Raw genomic sequence first — 18,650 nt, 5'->3', positions numbered from 1 at the left:
GTGTGTGTGTGTGTGTGTGTGTGTGTGTGTGTGTGTGTGAGATGCTTGCTGTGATGTGTGTGCGGAGGTCAGAGGACAATCTCACAGGAGTCCGTTCTCTTCCATTATGTGCTTGCCTGGGATCGAACTCGGTTTGCCAGCCAGGCTTAGTGGCAAGTACTTTTATCTGCTGAGCCAGCTTGCTCTCCTCCCTCTTAGCATTATTTTAGTTAATAACTTCTTGTTGGCATTCTTCTTGTGTGATGTTTAAACAGTCACAATTTTATTAATTAAAAAAATTTAAAAAAAATTTTTAATCACTGCTTTAGGCACATGTTTTCTAGTTTGAGAATTTTTATTCCTTCAAGTTAAGATTTTATGATTTTTTTCCCCTCCCTAGTTTTATGCCTGAGGTTCATAGACAATTTTTGCTGTGAATCTCTAAGTTTCTCATTTCTTAGATGTCATAGATTTTTTTTTCATGCTTTGAGATGATTGACTGCAAATTTACTAATTTTTTTTCTTTTGCTGCGTCCATGCACATTTGATTCCCAGTGACTTTAGTTTTAATTATGATGGCCAGAATGAAAAAAAATATTTATTAAATATTTGCTTCAAGTGCCCCAAACAAAAAAGCATCATGCCCACTAGCAACAAAAACATCTGCTTGTTTTAAAGCACTTGATAATTGTTACTAAGGAGTTACATATACATCATAGGTCAGAGTTTGCTGGCTCTGATCAAGTCTTCCTGTGAAGAAGCAGCAACCAGAGAGGAAAGATGTGGCCTCAGAGGCACAAAGACTGGACAAAGCATGTGTACTGCTTAGTGGAAAGCGACATCCGTGGCTGACAGACAAGGGCAGGAGTGTTCATCAAGGGATCTATAAATCCTTAAACTACACAGACACTTTGGTGTGTACTTTTATTTTTCTTTTGAGAAGACCCACAGCTCCTTATTAACCCTCAAAAGTATCCTTGGCTCAGACAGCACTAAGAACACTGAGCTATAACATAAATGTTTCAAGGCTGTAGCAGGAGACAAAATTGGCAGTTCATTCAAACAAACAAACAAACAAACAAACAAACCCCCAAAAACCAAAAACCCAAACCAATACTTTCTCCTAATTTAATCAGTTAAAAAAAAAAAAAACCCTGAAAGCTTATTGAAAAATCTGAAGATTTAATAAAAGTAATACAATTGAATAAGCTTTTCTTAATAGAGTTGGTACATTGTTACATATTGATTTTTCTTTTCCTCAGAGAAACAAACTTTCAGCTTGGGCTAAAAATAATTAGGAAGAAAAAGGAGCTGTTTTTTTCTAGGGCAGCAACTAAAAAAAAAAAGCAGCCACTGCTATGAATCAACAGGACAATTACTGTAATCTTGGACCATTTTGAAAGGATTCAAAGAATATTCAGAGCCATTTACAAAGCACCCCCATTACCTTTCCAGCATAAAAGAGCAAAAAGAGGCTAGAAGAGCGGACGTCCTGGAAGAAAGGATTGCATTAAAGCCGGGAGAGGCCTGGCAGGAGTGGGTTCTGGGAATGCCCTTGTGGCTGAGTGGCTGGGAGCAGTAATTCTACCCTGGAACCCAGGCAGCCGCCACACTCTCAGGTCACAGTACACAAGAACTCTTTTGATGTAGCGACAGACACCCTCTTTCTATAAGTACAAAACCACGCCACGATCTCCTCACACAGTCCTCTTCTGTCTCGGGTTGATGGAACTGAGGAGCAGAAAAGGGAGCTACGTTCAGTGAGACAGCCGGTGTAGAGGGAGTGGGACTGTAACTCACGGTGTCAAGCGCATTTCGAATTTGTAAGGCTAGCCGTGGATGTTTTGTATGCATTCAGAGATGCTCAGGCTTGTAAGTGAATTCTCTCAAGTGTCTTTAACCGTTTGATCAGAATTATCACATGCACGCATGGGCACACACACACACACACACACACACCCACACCCTTTGGAGACAGGGTCTCTGGTAACCCAGGCTAGCTGGCCTGGAGTTTACTGCAGAAGTAAAGATGGTCTTGTGCTCCTTATCCGCCTGCCTTTGCCTACTGAGAAGTAATTTTATGAGTGATTTTTTTTTTTCGTTTTGACCAAATGTGCCATTTATTAATGCAATCTACTGGGTTTGAAACAATCAAACAAACAAACCATAAAGAAGCAGTTGTTTTCTTTTGAAATAATAATACTAATAAAAAATCAACCTGTTTTTATCTTAGCTCCAAACAAAACATGAACCACATTTTATTTTGTGCAGCCAAAGAAAATGTTCAAGAATGTCCCTTTCCTGAGAAAGCTGGAGGTAAACAAACCCAGTCCTGGCTGCTCCCTGGAAGACATGTTCCCTTTCTTGCTTTGGCAGTGACCCCTGATGGCTGGCGAGGTGCTCATTGTCATGGCTGTTACTAGGCTAATGGAGTCACCTGTCAGAGAATGAATGATGCCTTGGCCACCATGGTCCCTGCGCTGTGTTCTCCTTAATCGGACATGGTCCCTGGCAACGCTTGCTTGCTGTGCATGGGCTGTGTTTCTTATTAAGGAGTATATTAATCTGGCTGTGTTGGATCTTTCTTACTCCAGTCAGATTGACCTGCAGAGCTTAATTAGGCATACTAGCCAAACGACTCCAATATTTTACTTCTAGCACTGTGAGCAACTTCATCATGGTGAGGCTGCCGAAGAGGACACAAGGCATCACGTGACCTAGGAACTCTGGGTCTTCTAGCTTTGCCGTTTCCTTGCATCAGAGTTTGCTGTTGGATGGTTACAGGGTCTGTGGTTTCCTGATGTAAACGGATCAAGTGCATGATCTGTATATGTTACTGTCCTCTAAGGCCACTCTGTGCTGTTCCTATGTTAGCATGCCTTCCTTTTCTCCTATCCCTGAGTTTCCATGGCTTGTTTGTCTTTTATTACCATGCCTGAATGCAGCCTTTCCCATAGCTTTTCATTCAAGGAGAGAAAATGTGCATGTGGCACTATCCCCTTGATTTTTGATTCAGTCTGTCACAGTGTCACGTTCCCTGCTTGACAAGTGCCATTAAATATATATGGTGATATGCTATGTACTTATTGTGATTTATCTCATAAAACTCTGATTCTCTGGGAAGCGAAGCAGGTCTGGAAGTCTCTGCAGGTTTGACTACGTAAATGGATGGATGCTCTTCTGCTGTCTCAGGAAACCGTCATTGTATAGCGTGTGTCCTGTTTCCCTCCCTGTGTAGTTGTTCCCTTGTTTACCAGAAGCCACTAGTTTGCATCAGATATTCGTAAACTGAGATCACACATCGGCTAGAGACCGGGTTCCCCTCATAAAGTGTCTCTGGGAGCAGCTGCTCAATTCATTCTGATAATAGAAATGTTTTTCAGTCTGGTAACCAGGCACAGCAAAGTGTTTGCCATTCAGCTTACAGACATGCCCTGTAGTGGATAAATTCTCTTAAAACAAACAATCCCCCATACCCCCCATAAAACCCCCAACCCCTCCCTCCCCCTCCCCCACCAAATCCAACTCATCCACACACAAACAAAACCAACCAACCAACCAACCAACCAACCAACCAAACAAACAAACAAACAAAGACATTAAAATTGAGCAAAGTGCACTGGCGTGCATCTTTAATCCCAGAACTCGGGAGGCAGAGTCAGTGGGGAGTCTCTCTGTGTTCAAGGATAGTCTTGAACTTGGTTTACAGAATGTTTCTGGGATACGTAGTGAATCTATTTTTTTTTAAAAGACACATTTAAATTTGTGGTCAGCAAATTTTGGATCCTTCTTTCAGATGTGGAAGGCTTTTAATGGTGCTATGCCCAGGTCCTGCACGGAAACAGCAGGGCTGAGTTACGGGTGCTTTGAGAGCGCCTGCTTTTGTCCTTTGTCACCTGACCCACTCCAAGTTTTAGGACCCTGGGAGTGTCTGAATTTTGAGCCTCTGTAATAGCTCTCCTGAAAGTGGTTTCGTTAAGAGACCAGTGAAGGCCTTGTTTCTGAGGCGTCCTCTCCTTGTAGTGGATGCGTTTGTTTATCGAGACAAGTGTTTCTCAGAGGACTGCAGAAATGTTTTTCTGTAAGGTGCTTTCAAAAGCGGATAGCATGACTTGGAACTCTGACAAGGGACTTCAGTGTTTTTCAGGAGGCAGGTTCATTAAATGCATGGTCTTTCAGGATCATAGCATTTCACGGGGGTGGGGAGGGGCAGCATCATATTTGTGTGTAACATTTTTCCAGAATTTACCAATAGATATAGTCTAGTAGATTTCTCAGACTCTACTCCACTGAGTCAGAAACTCTGGGCAGGCCCAGTGGCCAGTTCCTTCAAGCTCTCCAGGACCCTCGGCACCAGTCTTCTGCAAGCATGCAATGGAACACTATAATATAATAATCAAATACAATGCAGTTTAGGTTTAAATTTATTTTAGTTTTTTTATTTCTGAAAAATTTTCATACTGCTGACCTTTTCAGCCCAGGACTTATTTAATAAATTCTGAGCCACAAGACTTGTTAATGGCCTTGTGATTAAGGTTTACTCTAATTATCAGTGTCAGTGAGAGAGATCTGGATTCCTTCTGCCTCCCACACTTGGCTGTGTAAGACTTTGCAGCAGGCCTTTCCTGGTTCCTGGCTTATGTTCTAGTAGAACGCAGTGTGCTTATTATATTTCAGCCTTGCTTGGGACCTCGGCTTTGGAAAGCACTCTGCATTGTTAAACCGGACCCCTCTGGTGCTGGCTGCTCTTGTTGTTTTGGGAAATGAGATATAGTAATTGGCTAACAGATATTTGCTGCTGCTTCTGTTAGGGCTGTTTGTCTACTTAGCTTGAGAGGGTTCAGGAGGTTTGGAAGATGGGAATCTAAGGTATATATAGATGGCTAGCGAGTGTTTTCTGTCATGGTCATACGCAGCAGAGTTAGAGAGGGCTTAGTATTCTTTCAGAGACATCTTCCTTTTTGTATTTAAGACTGGTTTGATTTGACCCATGTTTCCATTTGCTTCACTTTTATACTGTGGGTTTTTTTGTTTGTTTGTTTGTTTGTTTGTTTTTGTGATCTCTGAGCATCTCATATAAAGAAATGATCTGTAAGAATGGGGTTAGCTTACTGAAAGCCAGATATATGACCATGACTTTGCAAATGTTCTCCCTGAAGAGTCAGGACTACCTGAGAGACCACAGAGAAGATGGGCCAGAGTGAAGAGGAGGCCCGTGTCCTGTCAGAGGCATGAGGCTCTCCCTTGGGCTTAAGGCAGGGACTCAGAAGATGTCAGTGGGCTCACTTATAAAGCAGAATTCAGCTATCCCGAGATCTGGGCTCTCCCCAAATGATAAAGTTTTGCTATCTTATTATTGACTTTTCCTATTGCTGTGACAAGCAACTGAAGGACAGATGGACAGAAGGAAGGATGGAAGGAAGGATGGGAAGAAGGATGGAAGGAAGGACAGGAAAGAAGGAAGGAGGAAGAGAGGGAGGAGGAAGGAAGGAAGGAAGGAAGAAGGATGGACGGATAGAAAGAAGGAATGAAGAAGGGAGAAAGAAGGAAGTAAGAAAAAAGGAAGGAAGGAAGAAGGAACGAATGAAGAAGGATGGAAGGACAGAAAGAAGGAAGGAAGAAGGAAGGAGAAAAGAGGAAGGAAGGAAGGAAGGAAGGAAGGAAGGAAGGAAGGAAGGGAGGGAGGGAGGGAGGGAGGGAGGGAGGGAGGGTTATTTTGGCTTTCAGTCTGAGGGCACAGTCACTATTGTGGGGAGGTCCTGGTGGTAAGGGTGTGGAGGGCTGTTCAGAATGCAGAGAGGTGGATGTTGCTGCTCAGCTTTCTTTCTTTGGAATTCACCGTGGGCCCCCAGAGTGTGGACTGCTGCTGCTCACACTCAGGGCTGAAAGCTTTCTGGCATATCTGGAGGTTTGTCGCCTAGAGGGTTCTTGATCCTGTCAACATGAACCATCGTATTCATGAAAGAGCCTTAGAGATGTATAGATGAGTTCCCACTGGATGGTGCTGTTCATTTTAGGGTGCTTGGATCGCATAGCAGGACAGATGTGTGCATATATATGGTGGTGTTTTTTTCATATTTGAAAGAAAACATTAAGGATTTGTTTTATCAGTCCAACCACAGAAAACATTAGCTAAATAGCCTAGAAAATGTTTTATCATCCCTAACGCTTTTCACTGCATAGATAGGATCCACTATGGGGCAAGTTGGCTTTAGGGAGGGATCCTGGTTGAGGTGAGGGGGGTATTAGTAAGGTTGCAGTTTATAAGATTCTTCTCTGCTGTTATCTACTTTGAGTTGGTTTTGATCCCTTGGGCAAGAACTCCATTCCCCGTAGTCTGACTTTGGGGACAAGTGGCCAAGCTTCATCACACGGAAACCATTTCTCAGCTGTAGAGCTTCAGAGACCCAACTCTGAAAATTAAGTCCAAAAACATCTGCACAGGAGAAATGTGCCAAATGTTCCCCCTACAAATCAGCTGAAAGCTTGCAACAAACACAAGTTTGCTTTCCTTGGCAGCTTTCTGGGAGAAATATTTTGAAATAGTTAACACTTGTAGGGGCTTAGGAGGTGGCTCCCACAGAGAAGTGCAGTTTCTCAAGCACCGATGACCCGAGTTTCACTCCTGGAACCTGTGTAAAGAGCTGGATGTGGTGGCTCGAGTCTGTCATCTCAGCATTCCTATATGAGATGGGAAATGGAGACAGGAGAATTATATGGAAGATTGTGGGTCAGCTAGCCTGGAGTGCACAGTGTATCTACAGAAACAATGCAGGAGACCCAGCCTTAATATGGGGGAAGGTGAGGACAGCCTCTGCAACATTGTCCTCTGACCTCCATGTGTGAGCCCTCTGAGGCAGAGGCAGAGGGATCTGTGTGAGTTCAAGGCTAGCCTGTTCTGTGTATCAAGTTCCAGGCCATCCAGGAAACGACCTTGTCTCAAACAAACAAGTGAACATCCCCAACTTATTGGTGAAGAGCAATAAATGGCAAACAAATTAATCCACAAATAGTAAAATTAAATAAAAAAAATCGTCCAGAGATTCAATAAATCAAAATTGAGAAAGCAAGGAGCCGTGTGTGAACACCATTGATGATAGCCGTGAAGTCTTTAAATCATTTCAGTAAAATACACTTGATGGAATTGAATCAGACACAACTATTTTTTTTTTCCTCTCTACTTCCTATGAAAAAAAGCCATCAATAAGAGCAGATTGTCTCTGAGTCAGATAATAACTTTCAAAAGTTCAGCTAATAAGGACATCCCTGTTTTCAAAACATGTGACTTGTAGTTATTCATGTCTGAAAGGGTGTCACATGTCTCTTGGTCTCTAGCTGGGATGCACATAGCTTCCTGCTTTCATGTATAAGCTAAAATGATGCACCTTGGTGCTTAGATTTTTTTTTCTTTTCCTTGTTGAAAATAACATGTTAGTAGATTTTTTTTTTTTTTTTTTTTTGGTGTTGGCTGTGTTCAGTGTGCTGAGTATAATAATCTATTTTTATTTTTGGTGTGAATTTACAGACAATATTAAAAGGCCTATATTTACCAGACCATAGAAACAGTCCCTGGAAGTCTTACGTGCCTACATTTAAATAGCCATTAGTCACTATACCATAATAGTCTTGCAACCCAAAGAAATTATGTTTAATTGAGGCACACCCATTTTCTCTAGATTTGAATTGTGACTAATAATTTGATTTGACTTAATAGATCTAATTATTACTTTTCATGTTTAGCATGTGTTCAACAAACCATTTGGTTTTACTTTGGATTACGTGAGCATGTTGCATATTGCCTGGCGTATATAGCAAGTGCTTAATGATTGCGCTCATGAATTTAATACATGGCTGTTGAATTATGATGTTCCTTGATAACCTTTCAATGTTCCTCTTTTCCCACGAATAACTTTCTTTAAGCTAATTAAAAGGGGGTTACTAATATCGACTAGAAAGAAAATTTTACTATTGGTCTGTAAAAATGAAAGTTTTGGAGAAGCCAATAGGATGGCTGACATATGACTGTGAAGAAGGAAACGTACATCAACATCTCCTGGAGTCAGCGTGTCATGCTGAGAATGAAGAGGAGTGGCTTAAGTCATATACATAAGATAACGAACATGCATACGCGTACGCATATACATATACAATACATATACATACATATACATATGCATATGCATATACATACACATATACAATACATATACATATATATACACATACACATATACATAAGATCAGGAATAAATTATTCAAAGTGGCTCCTGTGACTGGAGAATCAATGATTCAGTTACCTCCATTCTCAGAGACGTCCATGTTGGTTATATTGTCAATTCTCACATTCAGGTGGATTGAAGAGAAGGGAGCTAGTAGCCCAACCCCCTCCCTGAACCCAAGAAAGTGAGCAGTAGAACCCCCCCCCCACCCCAGCTCCAAACAGGAATGTCCCAAATACCACGGAAGCTTGCAATGAAAGGTGTTACATTGTAGGAACTGCTATACTTGCTGAAGTTGAGAGATGGTAACTCCTGCCTTTCTGTAGTGGTCACAATCTGCTTTGTTCTTCCCTTCCAGTCCTACAGTTTATCAAGAAAGAAGATCGTGCACTACACCTCTTTCGACCAGCGGAAAAGAGCAAACGCAGCGTTCTTGATAGGTGCTTATGCCGTAAGTACTTTATTTGCGGTTAATCTGAGGTCAAGTCGATGAAGTGCTAACGCTGTTAGATCCCAGGCATCTCTGTCCAGTAGGACAGGAGGGGTACATTACTAGCAGGTTGGGAGCTAATTAGGGACGTAGAGTGGACTAACATCATCTCTGAGTGCTTACTCTCCATCATCATCATCATCACCATCGTCACCAACGTCACCGTAATCTTGCTTTGTATTGCTCTGAGTCAGAGTCCTCTGTATTATTGGCCTGGGACTTTCTGAGTAGCCAAGGCTGGTCTTAAATTTGAGGTGGTTTTCTTGTCTTAGTCTCCTTAGTGTTAAGATTTCATGCATGAGCTGTCTCGTCTAGATGTAGATTTATTTTTGGATAGTTAGTGAGAGACTCTTGGAATGATTTTGTGTAGCTTGGATTCTCCTGTTATTGGCATTTAGTGTGCAGAACACCTATACCTAGCCAGGACATACCCAAGGGGGGAAAATGTGTGTATGAGTGAAATATAATATAGAAAATTTAAAGCCCGCTAAGCTGCTTTTGTGGAGGTGGGAGACAGAGGAAGCTCTGGACAGCAAAGGAGAGGATTATTATTGTTAATTTTTTAAATCAACCTATGAATTCATCTATACAAGTGTTTGCAATAGAAAATGGAATATGAACCATGCATATACTATAACCTCCCTAGTAAGTAAGTGTGATCTTTACAAAAGTAAGCTTGAGTAGAAGTTTTGTTCTCTGAAAGCACAAACGCATCAATATGAATTCTATGTGAGCAGGCCACAGTTTCTAGAAGTTTCTGGATATGCTGGGACTGGGCCAAAAGAAGACAGAAACCATCACGGCTCAAATGTCCCTGTAACCTGGCCTGACTCTTGGGGGGTGGGGGGGCTCTGTGTGATTCCTCCTGAACAATATGCTGATTTACAGGAAGGGAAGGTGCTGACATTTCCCCACCTTCCCAGGAAGGGCCAGGGTGTCTCCGAAGCCTGAAGCTTGCTGCTGTGGGACCTTTTCAGGCCTTCTTTGCAGACCTTAAATGGGAGGCCCCATACTCTGCTATGCCAAGTGCAAATTTCCAGGGGTGGGGCAGGTAGGTGACTACTGGCAGGACATGGGGATGCAGGCAGGGAAGAGGACAAGCTGATGGTCACCGGAAACCTGGGCCTTGCTCCTGGAACTTCAACTTTCTGGTTTGTTTCACTTCTTCTGTCATCTGCGGCCCCCTTTCTTTCTTGTTACCCAGTACAGTGTAAGGAGCTGAGAGTCAATAAAACACAGCTGGCTTTTTCATTCTGAAGGGGCTCTGTGCTGTAATAGGGTAAGGTCACTCTTCTCTCAGCCTTGCTTATTTTCCATGTTGTAAAACAGGTGAATTGGCTACTGTGACCCCAACATTTCCTTTCGGGTCTTAGGACACTAGGGTGATTTACTGTGTAGGCAGGCTGTTGTTTCTAATCTGGAGAGCATACAGGAAAAGCCAGCTGTTGCTGGGAGGGTTGGGGAAGTGCTAGTAGCTGAATTAAACAGGTATGCTATTTTGCACCTGACACACTCATAATTGATACTTGATTGATTGACAGCGTGATTAAGTATGGAGCGCCTGTACTCATCTCTTGACTCAAGCCATGCACCAAGCATGTCTTTCCTATGGGGCTTTGTGATGTTTTGAGCATGTTATTTATAGGTCCTTTGTCATAAAGCACCTCTGTCAGGTCACCCCTCTCCCTCACCATCCTTCTCTCTTACTGTCCCTCCCTCATCCTTTCCTTCACTCTTTCCTTCTCTCCCTTTCCCTTTATTTCTTTCTCCCTTTCCCTCCCTCCCTCCCTCCCTCCTTCCATCTTTCCCTCTCTTCCTTCTTTCCCTCCTCTTTCCTTCTATCCCTCTCTCCTTTCTTCCTTCTCTCCCTCCCTCTCTCCCTTCCCCTCCCTCCTTCCTTCCTCCATTCTTTCTTCCCTCCTTTCCCACCTGTCATTCCAGTGTTGTTTCGAGTGAGCTTTAATTTCACCAGCTAACTCTGGAATTTTGAATTCTGGGCATCACACATGCATTGTGCTCTTGAGAAAACACCCTGAGATAAAACAAGTTCGGGAGCTTCTGTCACTTTAAAGCAACTCCAGGGGAAAGCGCAGCCTCTGGTGCAGTAGAAGAAGTGCTGAGCACAGCATGAGCTTGTCTTACACCCAGTCACAGTCCCAAGTGGAAAGCCATCATTCTTGTATGGGTCATTTCCCAGCTGACCTCCCTGATTTTGTAAAAGCTCAGAACTGTTATATAAAAAAAGGACATTTAGGCTTGTGGTCATTTCTTCAAGAGTGAATGCTTCTTATTGTATGTACTTAATTGTTGACACAATTCTTATAGGCTAGTAATAGGACTTATACATATCAGTTAATGTTCATATGTGTTCAGTGTTGCTAGGTGGCAAAGTCTCTTATAAATGAATCTTCTCTGGGTATGAAAGGGCCTCTAACTCAGGAGCAGCCATAGAATCTATGACACAAAATAAGTATGTGTATTTTTTCAGACATATGTCCCTAAGAGTGAAGACAATTCAATCTCTCTCTCTCTCTCTCTCTCTCTCTCTCTCTCTTTCAAGATAGGGTTTGTCTGTGTAGTTCTGGCTGTCCTGGAACTCACATTGGAGACCAGGCTGGCCTCATAATCACACTGATCCACCTGCCTCTGCCTCCTGGTCCTGGGATCAAAGGCTACCACTGCCTGCCCAGTTTCTTGAGTCTCTTTTTAAATGTGCCATCAGCCACGTTCAACGGCTATTGGCTCATGCCTTGAGACAAGTCTTCTGATCTTTAGCTTTCTCACTGATAAGGTTTAGATAATACTGGAGCTTCCCTGCCTACTGCACAAAAGTATTATGAATGTCAGACATGGAACTGTCTGTTGGATAGCACCACATCATATATGTAAATTATCACAAATTTATAGCGACAACATATGCCTTTCTCCCCTCTAACCCAAACTGATTTATTTCCCCAGCAGCCATTCCCTTCAGAAAGCCTAATGCTTACTCTTGATGAACCAAATCAGAAGTTAGTAGTGATTTCACTTCTCTAGTACCCCCTCCCACACTACACGTGATCAGAGTGTGATTGGCTCTAAGTCCCGGAACACATATTGAGCCAGGATGTGTCTTTCCGTTTCAAGCCGTTACCCTTTCCTTGATCACTTCTGTAGCTTCATGCATTTTGTTCCTGCCCTCCTTTGTGTATTCTTGTTTCCCTTTGAATACTTGCGGTGCAATTATCAGGGTGGTCTTTCCAAAAAAATTAAAGTGAGATCGTATCATGACCCTGGTTTGAATCTGCAGGCTGACTCTTTCTGGCATCTGGTTCTTCCAATCGGATCCCGTGTGGCCTCGTGATCTCTGTGCTCACGTCCTCCCATTGTACTGGCCTTCTAACTGAAAATAGTGTGCCTTTTCTCACCAGAAACCTTGATTGTTCTGCTCTCTTTTTATCTAGAGCATTCTTACTTCAGACCTTCGAATGCCTGTCCGTCCCCCTCTGTCCCCCAAAGTTACTGTCTTGGAGAGCCTTTTCCCCAAACTCTGCCCTGCTCCCTTGTTCACCTCCTGGCACTTTTCTGTTTTATTTTCTAGCCGGCACTTGGTCTTTGAAGTTGTGCGCTGGTGTATTTTATCTTTCCCAGACCAAAGGGTGGGGGACCTTATCTGTTTTGCTCAGTGCCCTGTCTAGAGGGTGATAAAATATTTAATGAGGGGTTAGGTCAAGCTAGTTGAGTTGGAAGCTGGCCAGAAGGCTGTGGCAGTCCTAGAAGCTTCCTGCTGCGCTGAATCATGGGTAGGTCGTGGGTGGGAGGTGGGCACATGGACGACCCTAGAATGCCCAGTGTGGAAGGGGCAGGTGCGAGGAGCATCAGCTGTTTCCGAGTTGGAGTATCTGAGTACCAAACATCTAGTTTAGGGTCATACTGGCTGTGAGTATGTGAGGTCTGTAAATACATGGAACGAATAAAGCACTGTAATGGGGCAAGTTGGATAGAAAGTATAAGTGATGTCTTTCTTCTTCCTTCCCGGAATATCTGAGCACACGTTGAGCCAAAGGATTCACAATCAAAGGCGATAGCTGGCGTAAGAAACAAGAACGTCTTCCTTTGAAAACAGACTTTTATTTTTCTAATTGTTTTTGTTGTGGTAAAATATACAAGACTGTTAAATTAGAGACATAAAAACAACAACAAAACCCCAAACAAAACAGGGTTTCCTATATGTTGGGGTGGTCAGTGCAAGCTGTGTAGTCAAGGTGACTCTGAACTTCTGATCCTCCTTCCTCTGTCTCAGTCCTGGGATCATGCACCATCATGCCCTACCCAGTTTATGCAGGCCTGGGGGCATCAAACCCAGAGTGCCCTGTGTGCTACGAAGCATTCCACCAGCACAGGTATATCCCAGCTCTTAGAACCATTTTTAAGTAGCCAATTCCATGGTATTGATTACCTTCCAAAGACAGGACTTTTTAGTTCCTCTTGTAGGTGACCTCCAGTACGCCCTAGACGGTTTCGTGTTTGTTCCTTATCTGTAAGCATGGAGAGTCCATTTAAAGCCCTTTCTTCTAAACCAGTCACAAGGATCCAAAAGGAGATAAAGTACAGGGAAGCCTCTTGTTCATTAGGAGACCCACAGGAAGTATTGCTCTGCAGCTAAGCTTAAGGCCAGACAGCTGGATAGATGTGGCCACTTGGAGATCCTAGTGACACATATTGGCATGGTCTCTTTGCTCTCTAGGCTATGACATTGCACTCCTGGAATTGCCGGGCTCACATTTGAATTAGATATCTTCTTTCCAGTGTAGCACTTGGGGTAGCTGTAGAATCAGGATGCCTAGATCACCGGAGCACCCAGACATCTTCATGTGACTTGAAGAAAGTAGCTGTCAAAATGTACTAATGAGGGGCTGGAGAGGTGGCTCAGTGGTTAAGACCACTGACTGCTCCTCCAGAGGATCTGGGTTTGAGTCTCATGCCTGACATGGCAGCTCACAACAGTCTGTAATTCCAGTTGGGGGGGTGGGGTGGCGGGAGGGGGGAGATCAGGCCCTCTCTTTTAGCCTCTGTGGGCACTGCATGAATATGATGCACAGACCTACATGCACTCACACACATGAAATAAAGATAAGTGTAAATTTTAACAAATTATATTAATGAAGCTCTTGCCCTGAAATTCAAGACAAAGTTCTTATTCTGTGTTACTGTATTTAGTTCACAGGGCTTTGACAATTGGTTCAGGCCATGATGGCTGAAGAAATGGGAGGTGGAGATGTGTGTGTGTGTGTGTATTACAAACATATAGGAGAAGTTATAGTAATGTGATATTTCTTTTAGTTACTTTACAAATTAAGTTCAGAGTTCAGGAATAAAGAAGTTTTGGGTTGCTATGTTAGTGCATACCTATGCACCCGGGATTTGGGAGGCTGAAACAGGGCAATTGTGAACTTGAGTCCAGCCTGGGCTACATAGTGAGTTCAAAGCCAGCCAGTCTGAGTTATATAGTAAGCAAGAAGAAACAATTAGTTTTCAGAGATGCAGAGGGTGCTTAAACAGAGGTGGCAACCACATTATAACCTCCTTAGGTTACCTTTAAACCTTTGCCTTGATGGAGATCTACAGTATAGATTAACTGGGTGTAGCCTGAGCCAGACATTATGTCTGCACTGGGAAATGACCAGGCTAAGGTTTATAGACTTTCTAACCATGCATGTCTACCTTTTATTTTGTACACTACACATAGAGCTATTAATATGGTTTTATTGTGCTAGTAAGTCACCTTCTAATTGGAGAGGTGTCATTCTCTAACTGGATGGAAAGCAACCACTGTAGCACAGCCAGGACTGTAGCTTTGAACCCACTCAGTGGGTGTGTGCCACAAGTAGGCCTTTGCTTATTTAATCTCCTGTTCTTTCATCTTTAGGAGCAGGGGTAATGATACTTTACGTAGTAGAGGCCGGAAGGTGAAGGAGGCCTTGCATATAAAGGCGACATTGTGATCATGTTCTAAGCACTTAGAAATCCCTGCCAATTCGGGGTGGGGTGGGGTGCTGTGTGGCCTTCCCCAGTTTTCTGGGTCGGTTGCTCCCTCCTCTTACCTGTTTTGTGCTGGGGCCTCAGACCACAGCTCTGAGGGCTCTGATAGCCACCTTCCTCCTTTAGTGTCCTTATCTTCTTGGTTATCCCTTTGTGTGCATAAGTCCTTCCGTGGCTCAGTAGCAATCAGGTGGTTGTTAATCTAATCACCGCTTAATAGAGTTCTTCAGATATGAGTTTGAGCTCTTTCCATATTTTTTTTCTCCTACGATGTGATTTTCGTGTTTAAAGGAGGAATCTATTTAAACCGCATGGACATCTCTCTTGTGAGATGCGTAGTCAGGTCTTGATTACTTTAGTAAATATTTATTTAGCTCCTGTGAACCATGGTGAGTCCTAAAGAATATAAACAAACAAACAAGCAAACAAATCCAGCTTCAAATATGGAGAGCACACAAGCAATAAATAACTGTGAAAAGCGTGCCATAGGCATTGAAGCCTGGAGAAATGAGAATTCATCTAGTAAATGCGTTGGAGCGATTACCATGCGACAGGCGCACAGCCGGAAGAGTTGATGGTGAAGTCTCCTACTTTCTGCTGTTACTGTGAGGACCTGAGGCCACGCATGGGAGGGTTGGTAAGGAAGTGTCACATAGGGAAAGCATTGGAGCTAAGGGAGTTTAAGAAAGGGATAATATAACAAGAAGTGGGGGAGGATCTCCCCCTTTTCTTCTTCTTCTAATCAAAAAGAAAAGGTTTGATGTGTTTCCTTTTGTGTGGTTGTTTTGTGCTCATCTGAACCCCTATCACTGAGCCTGTTTTAATGGTTTGCTGATCAGCAGACCCCACCAACAGGGTATGATACAGTTTGTTTGCCATTTAATATTTTTTATAGCATATAAATAATTTTTCTGAATTAATATATGTTGTTGTGCTTGTTCTTAGCCTAAATGCCCAGGCGTGATTTCAAATGTTCTTTTTTTTTTTTTAATGGATTTTTAATCTTTAGAGTGCTAGAGGTGGGATTAATAGGTTTTTTTGTTGTTGTTCTTTCTTACTTTTTTTTCTAAGTATAGTGTTAAAAGCCTGTGGAGCCTTAAACCAGTTCATGGCCTGTTGTACTTAAACCAGTTTGTACAGTTGGCATTATGTAGAATTTAAAAATTTATACATGCATTAAATTTTTATATTTATTTATTTGTGTGTGTGCATGTGCGTGTGTGTATGTGAGTGTGTATGTGTGTGTGTATGTGAGTGTGTATGTGTGTGCGTGTGAGTGTGTGTGAGTGTGTATGTGTGTAGATGTGTGTGCCACAGCAGCCTGAGTATTGAGGTCGGAGGACAACAGGTGGGACTTTGTTCTCTTCTCTCCAGGTGTTGAACTCAGGTCCCAAGCTCAAGCTCCGACACAAGAGCCTGTCTTTCTGTTTCTTCCGGCTTATTTACTGGGTGTGAACCGTACAGTTTTGGAAATTTAATTGCTAAAGACTATCACTTCATTATTTTTGCTTTTGAGATTGGGTGTTCTGTAGCTCAACATGGTCTAGAGTTCTCTCTTTAGTCCGAGCTGCCCTAGAACTCCACATCTGCCTCATATCTCATAGCAGATGTTCTGGTCCCTGGCTCTTGCAGTCTTTCTGTCCCTTCTTTCATGATGTTCCCTGAGTCTTAGGTTTAGGGCTTGTGTTGGAGATGCATGTAGTGGGCGAGGTTGGCGTCCCATGGCCAGTTAGAACAATGTTAGTTAAAAGTAGCTAAAGTAAGTGTCTGTGTGTTACTTGATGCCTGGTTGGCTAACCACGAATTTGTTTTGCTCTTCTCACAGACCATGTTACTTCCTGCCTTTATTAACTTTATTAACATCTGTGAATTATGATTTCTGAACCGCCTTCGACTTGTCATTAAATCTGAGGGCTTCAACGTGTTATTTAAAACGCAGGCAAAAAATTGTCAGGAAAAATGTTGGTTCAAAATAACAAGGATGTTTCTATCAAACGTTTATTAAAGCAGTAACTCAGCGGCTGTCAGAGAAGAGCAGCGCCTCATCCTTCCCTGCAAATCTAATGATAGCATTGCGCAGGGAGGAAGGGAGGGGCGGGGCACGGCTGGGCTGACTGGTTTCCTGTTTGCAGTTCCTTCCTTTAGTGGGTTGATAGGCAACTCTTTTGTGATGTTGCCTGTAAATGGGCCATGTTTTTGTTCTTCTAAGCCTGTGTTTTTTGGTGACTTTGAAATAGCCCAGGCTTCCTGAAAATTGTAGGTTTTTTTTTCTTCAGTCTCTCCAAGACTGGTGGTGTTCTGTTTGTTACTTCCACACAGTTAGCAAGCACAGTGCCGTCTTCCCATAGTCTGTTCTCCTTGGGTTCTCTCTAGCTGGGTTCTAGGAAGAGTACCTCTTTTTGTTTGCTGACAGCATCTTTCTCAATTTACTGCATAAATATTTTCTTTATTTTATTTTTCCTCTACTTCTGCTAGGGAAGCTGAAAACAAGCTTCCTCTGTGCTCCAATAAGCTTGCAAACACATGCACATGTCACGGACTGAACTCAGTGATAGCACGCTTATTTGTGTAGCATGTTCAAGGGTCAGGTTCAGTCCCTGCTACTGAGATGGCCCAGTGGGTAAATGTGCTTGCTGAGCAAACCTGGCATCCTGGTTTTGATAGAGAACCCACTTAAAGGTGGAGGGGGAGAAGAAAGTTGGCCTCTGAACTCTGTGTGACCCCCCACCATTATACATACATTTAACAACAACGACGACGACAATGACAACAACAACAACATTGTATAAAGAAAAAAAAGAGAGTCAGGAGTGGTGATTTACAGCTGTGATCCCAGCATTTCAGAGTCTAAGACAGGAGGATTGCCATGGTTCAAGGCCAGTCTGGGCTGCATAGTGAGACTCTTCCCATGTGTATGTGTGTGGGGTAAATGTGTGTATGTGTGTGTGTGTGTATGTAGTTATACACATATACTTACATATTTTAATTACATGCATTCATTATGGAAATAAAAATTAAAAAGCCCCTTCAAATCCTTATGCCATTTCCTATGGTAAGACTGTGGCTTTTGATGTATTTGCCATGCCTACTGTGAGACCGTGTCCTGAACACACGTCCTTGGGCATACCTGGCATTTGCTGTTCCATTTGGTGTAGTTTTCCCGATGGAGCCCGCTCATAGTCAGACATGTGCTAGTGCAGGCCCACAGGCTTCCTCTTCAACAGGACACATTTCCTAGGACATATGACACAGGAAGTCATACTTCCAAGTTTCATTTATGCAAAGGGATGTTATTCAATGATTGTACTGGGGTCAAATTTAATACAGAGAGCATGGGATGTATTTGCTGTTTTCTCTTAGTTTTAAAATAAACACGTTAGGTTAGAAAACTAGATCCAGCTTTGCAGGGCCACTGGAGTATCTCCACAGGAAACCACTGGAAGAACCTCATCTCTGGGCTGCTAGGAACTCAGTGGGGATAGATCTAATAGCTTATCCAAGATCGATTCCATTTCTTGAAGAGAAAGAGCAGAACCCAGGTTCAGTCCCTAGGCTGAAGCTTTGTTTAGTCAGAGACAACTGAGAGGCTCCTCTTAGAGCCACATCCACTAAGGGATTGGAGGTAGCATGCCGAGAGGACAGATGGGCTCTTCCCGGGAGAGAGAGGTACTGTAGTGTTTCAAGTCCAGGTGTGTGGGCTGTCCTCCAGGGGACAGCTACGAGTGTTGATTCTGGCTAACTGGGAGAACATCTACTCACCTCTGTGTTCCTGCCAGATGCAAGCATAGCTCTTTTCATATTTGCTTTGTATGTGATGTTTATGGATGACTTAGGGTAGGTCTGAGCAGGAGGCAAAGTGATAAGGGAATGGGAGAGGGAGGTGGGTGAGGCTCGTAATCTTAGGATGGAATTTGTCTGTTTTCCCCCTTACCCCCCCCCCC

At 43.1% G+C, this 18,650-nt stretch overlaps 1 protein-coding gene across 1 annotated transcript in view; it reads left to right on the top strand.

Moving 5' to 3' along the window:
- Positions 1-18,650, top strand: part of Cdc14a (cell division cycle 14A) — a 154,892-nt gene that overhangs the window by 23,485 nt on the left and 112,757 nt on the right. Inside the window, exon 4 of the mRNA XM_021158702.2 lies at positions 8,557-8,649. Within this exon, the coding sequence (XP_021014361.1) occupies positions 8,557-8,649 (93 nt within the window). The remainder of the gene's footprint in view (positions 1-8,556; positions 8,650-18,650) is intronic.

Source organism: Mus caroli, chromosome 3 (genome assembly GCF_900094665.2).
Source record: "Mus caroli chromosome 3, CAROLI_EIJ_v1.1, whole genome shotgun sequence".
NCBI classification, from domain to species: Eukaryota; Metazoa; Chordata; class Mammalia; order Rodentia; family Muridae; genus Mus; species Mus caroli.
Note: the sequence above shows the minus strand (reverse complement) of the source record. Positions and strands in the feature narration are given on the sequence as shown.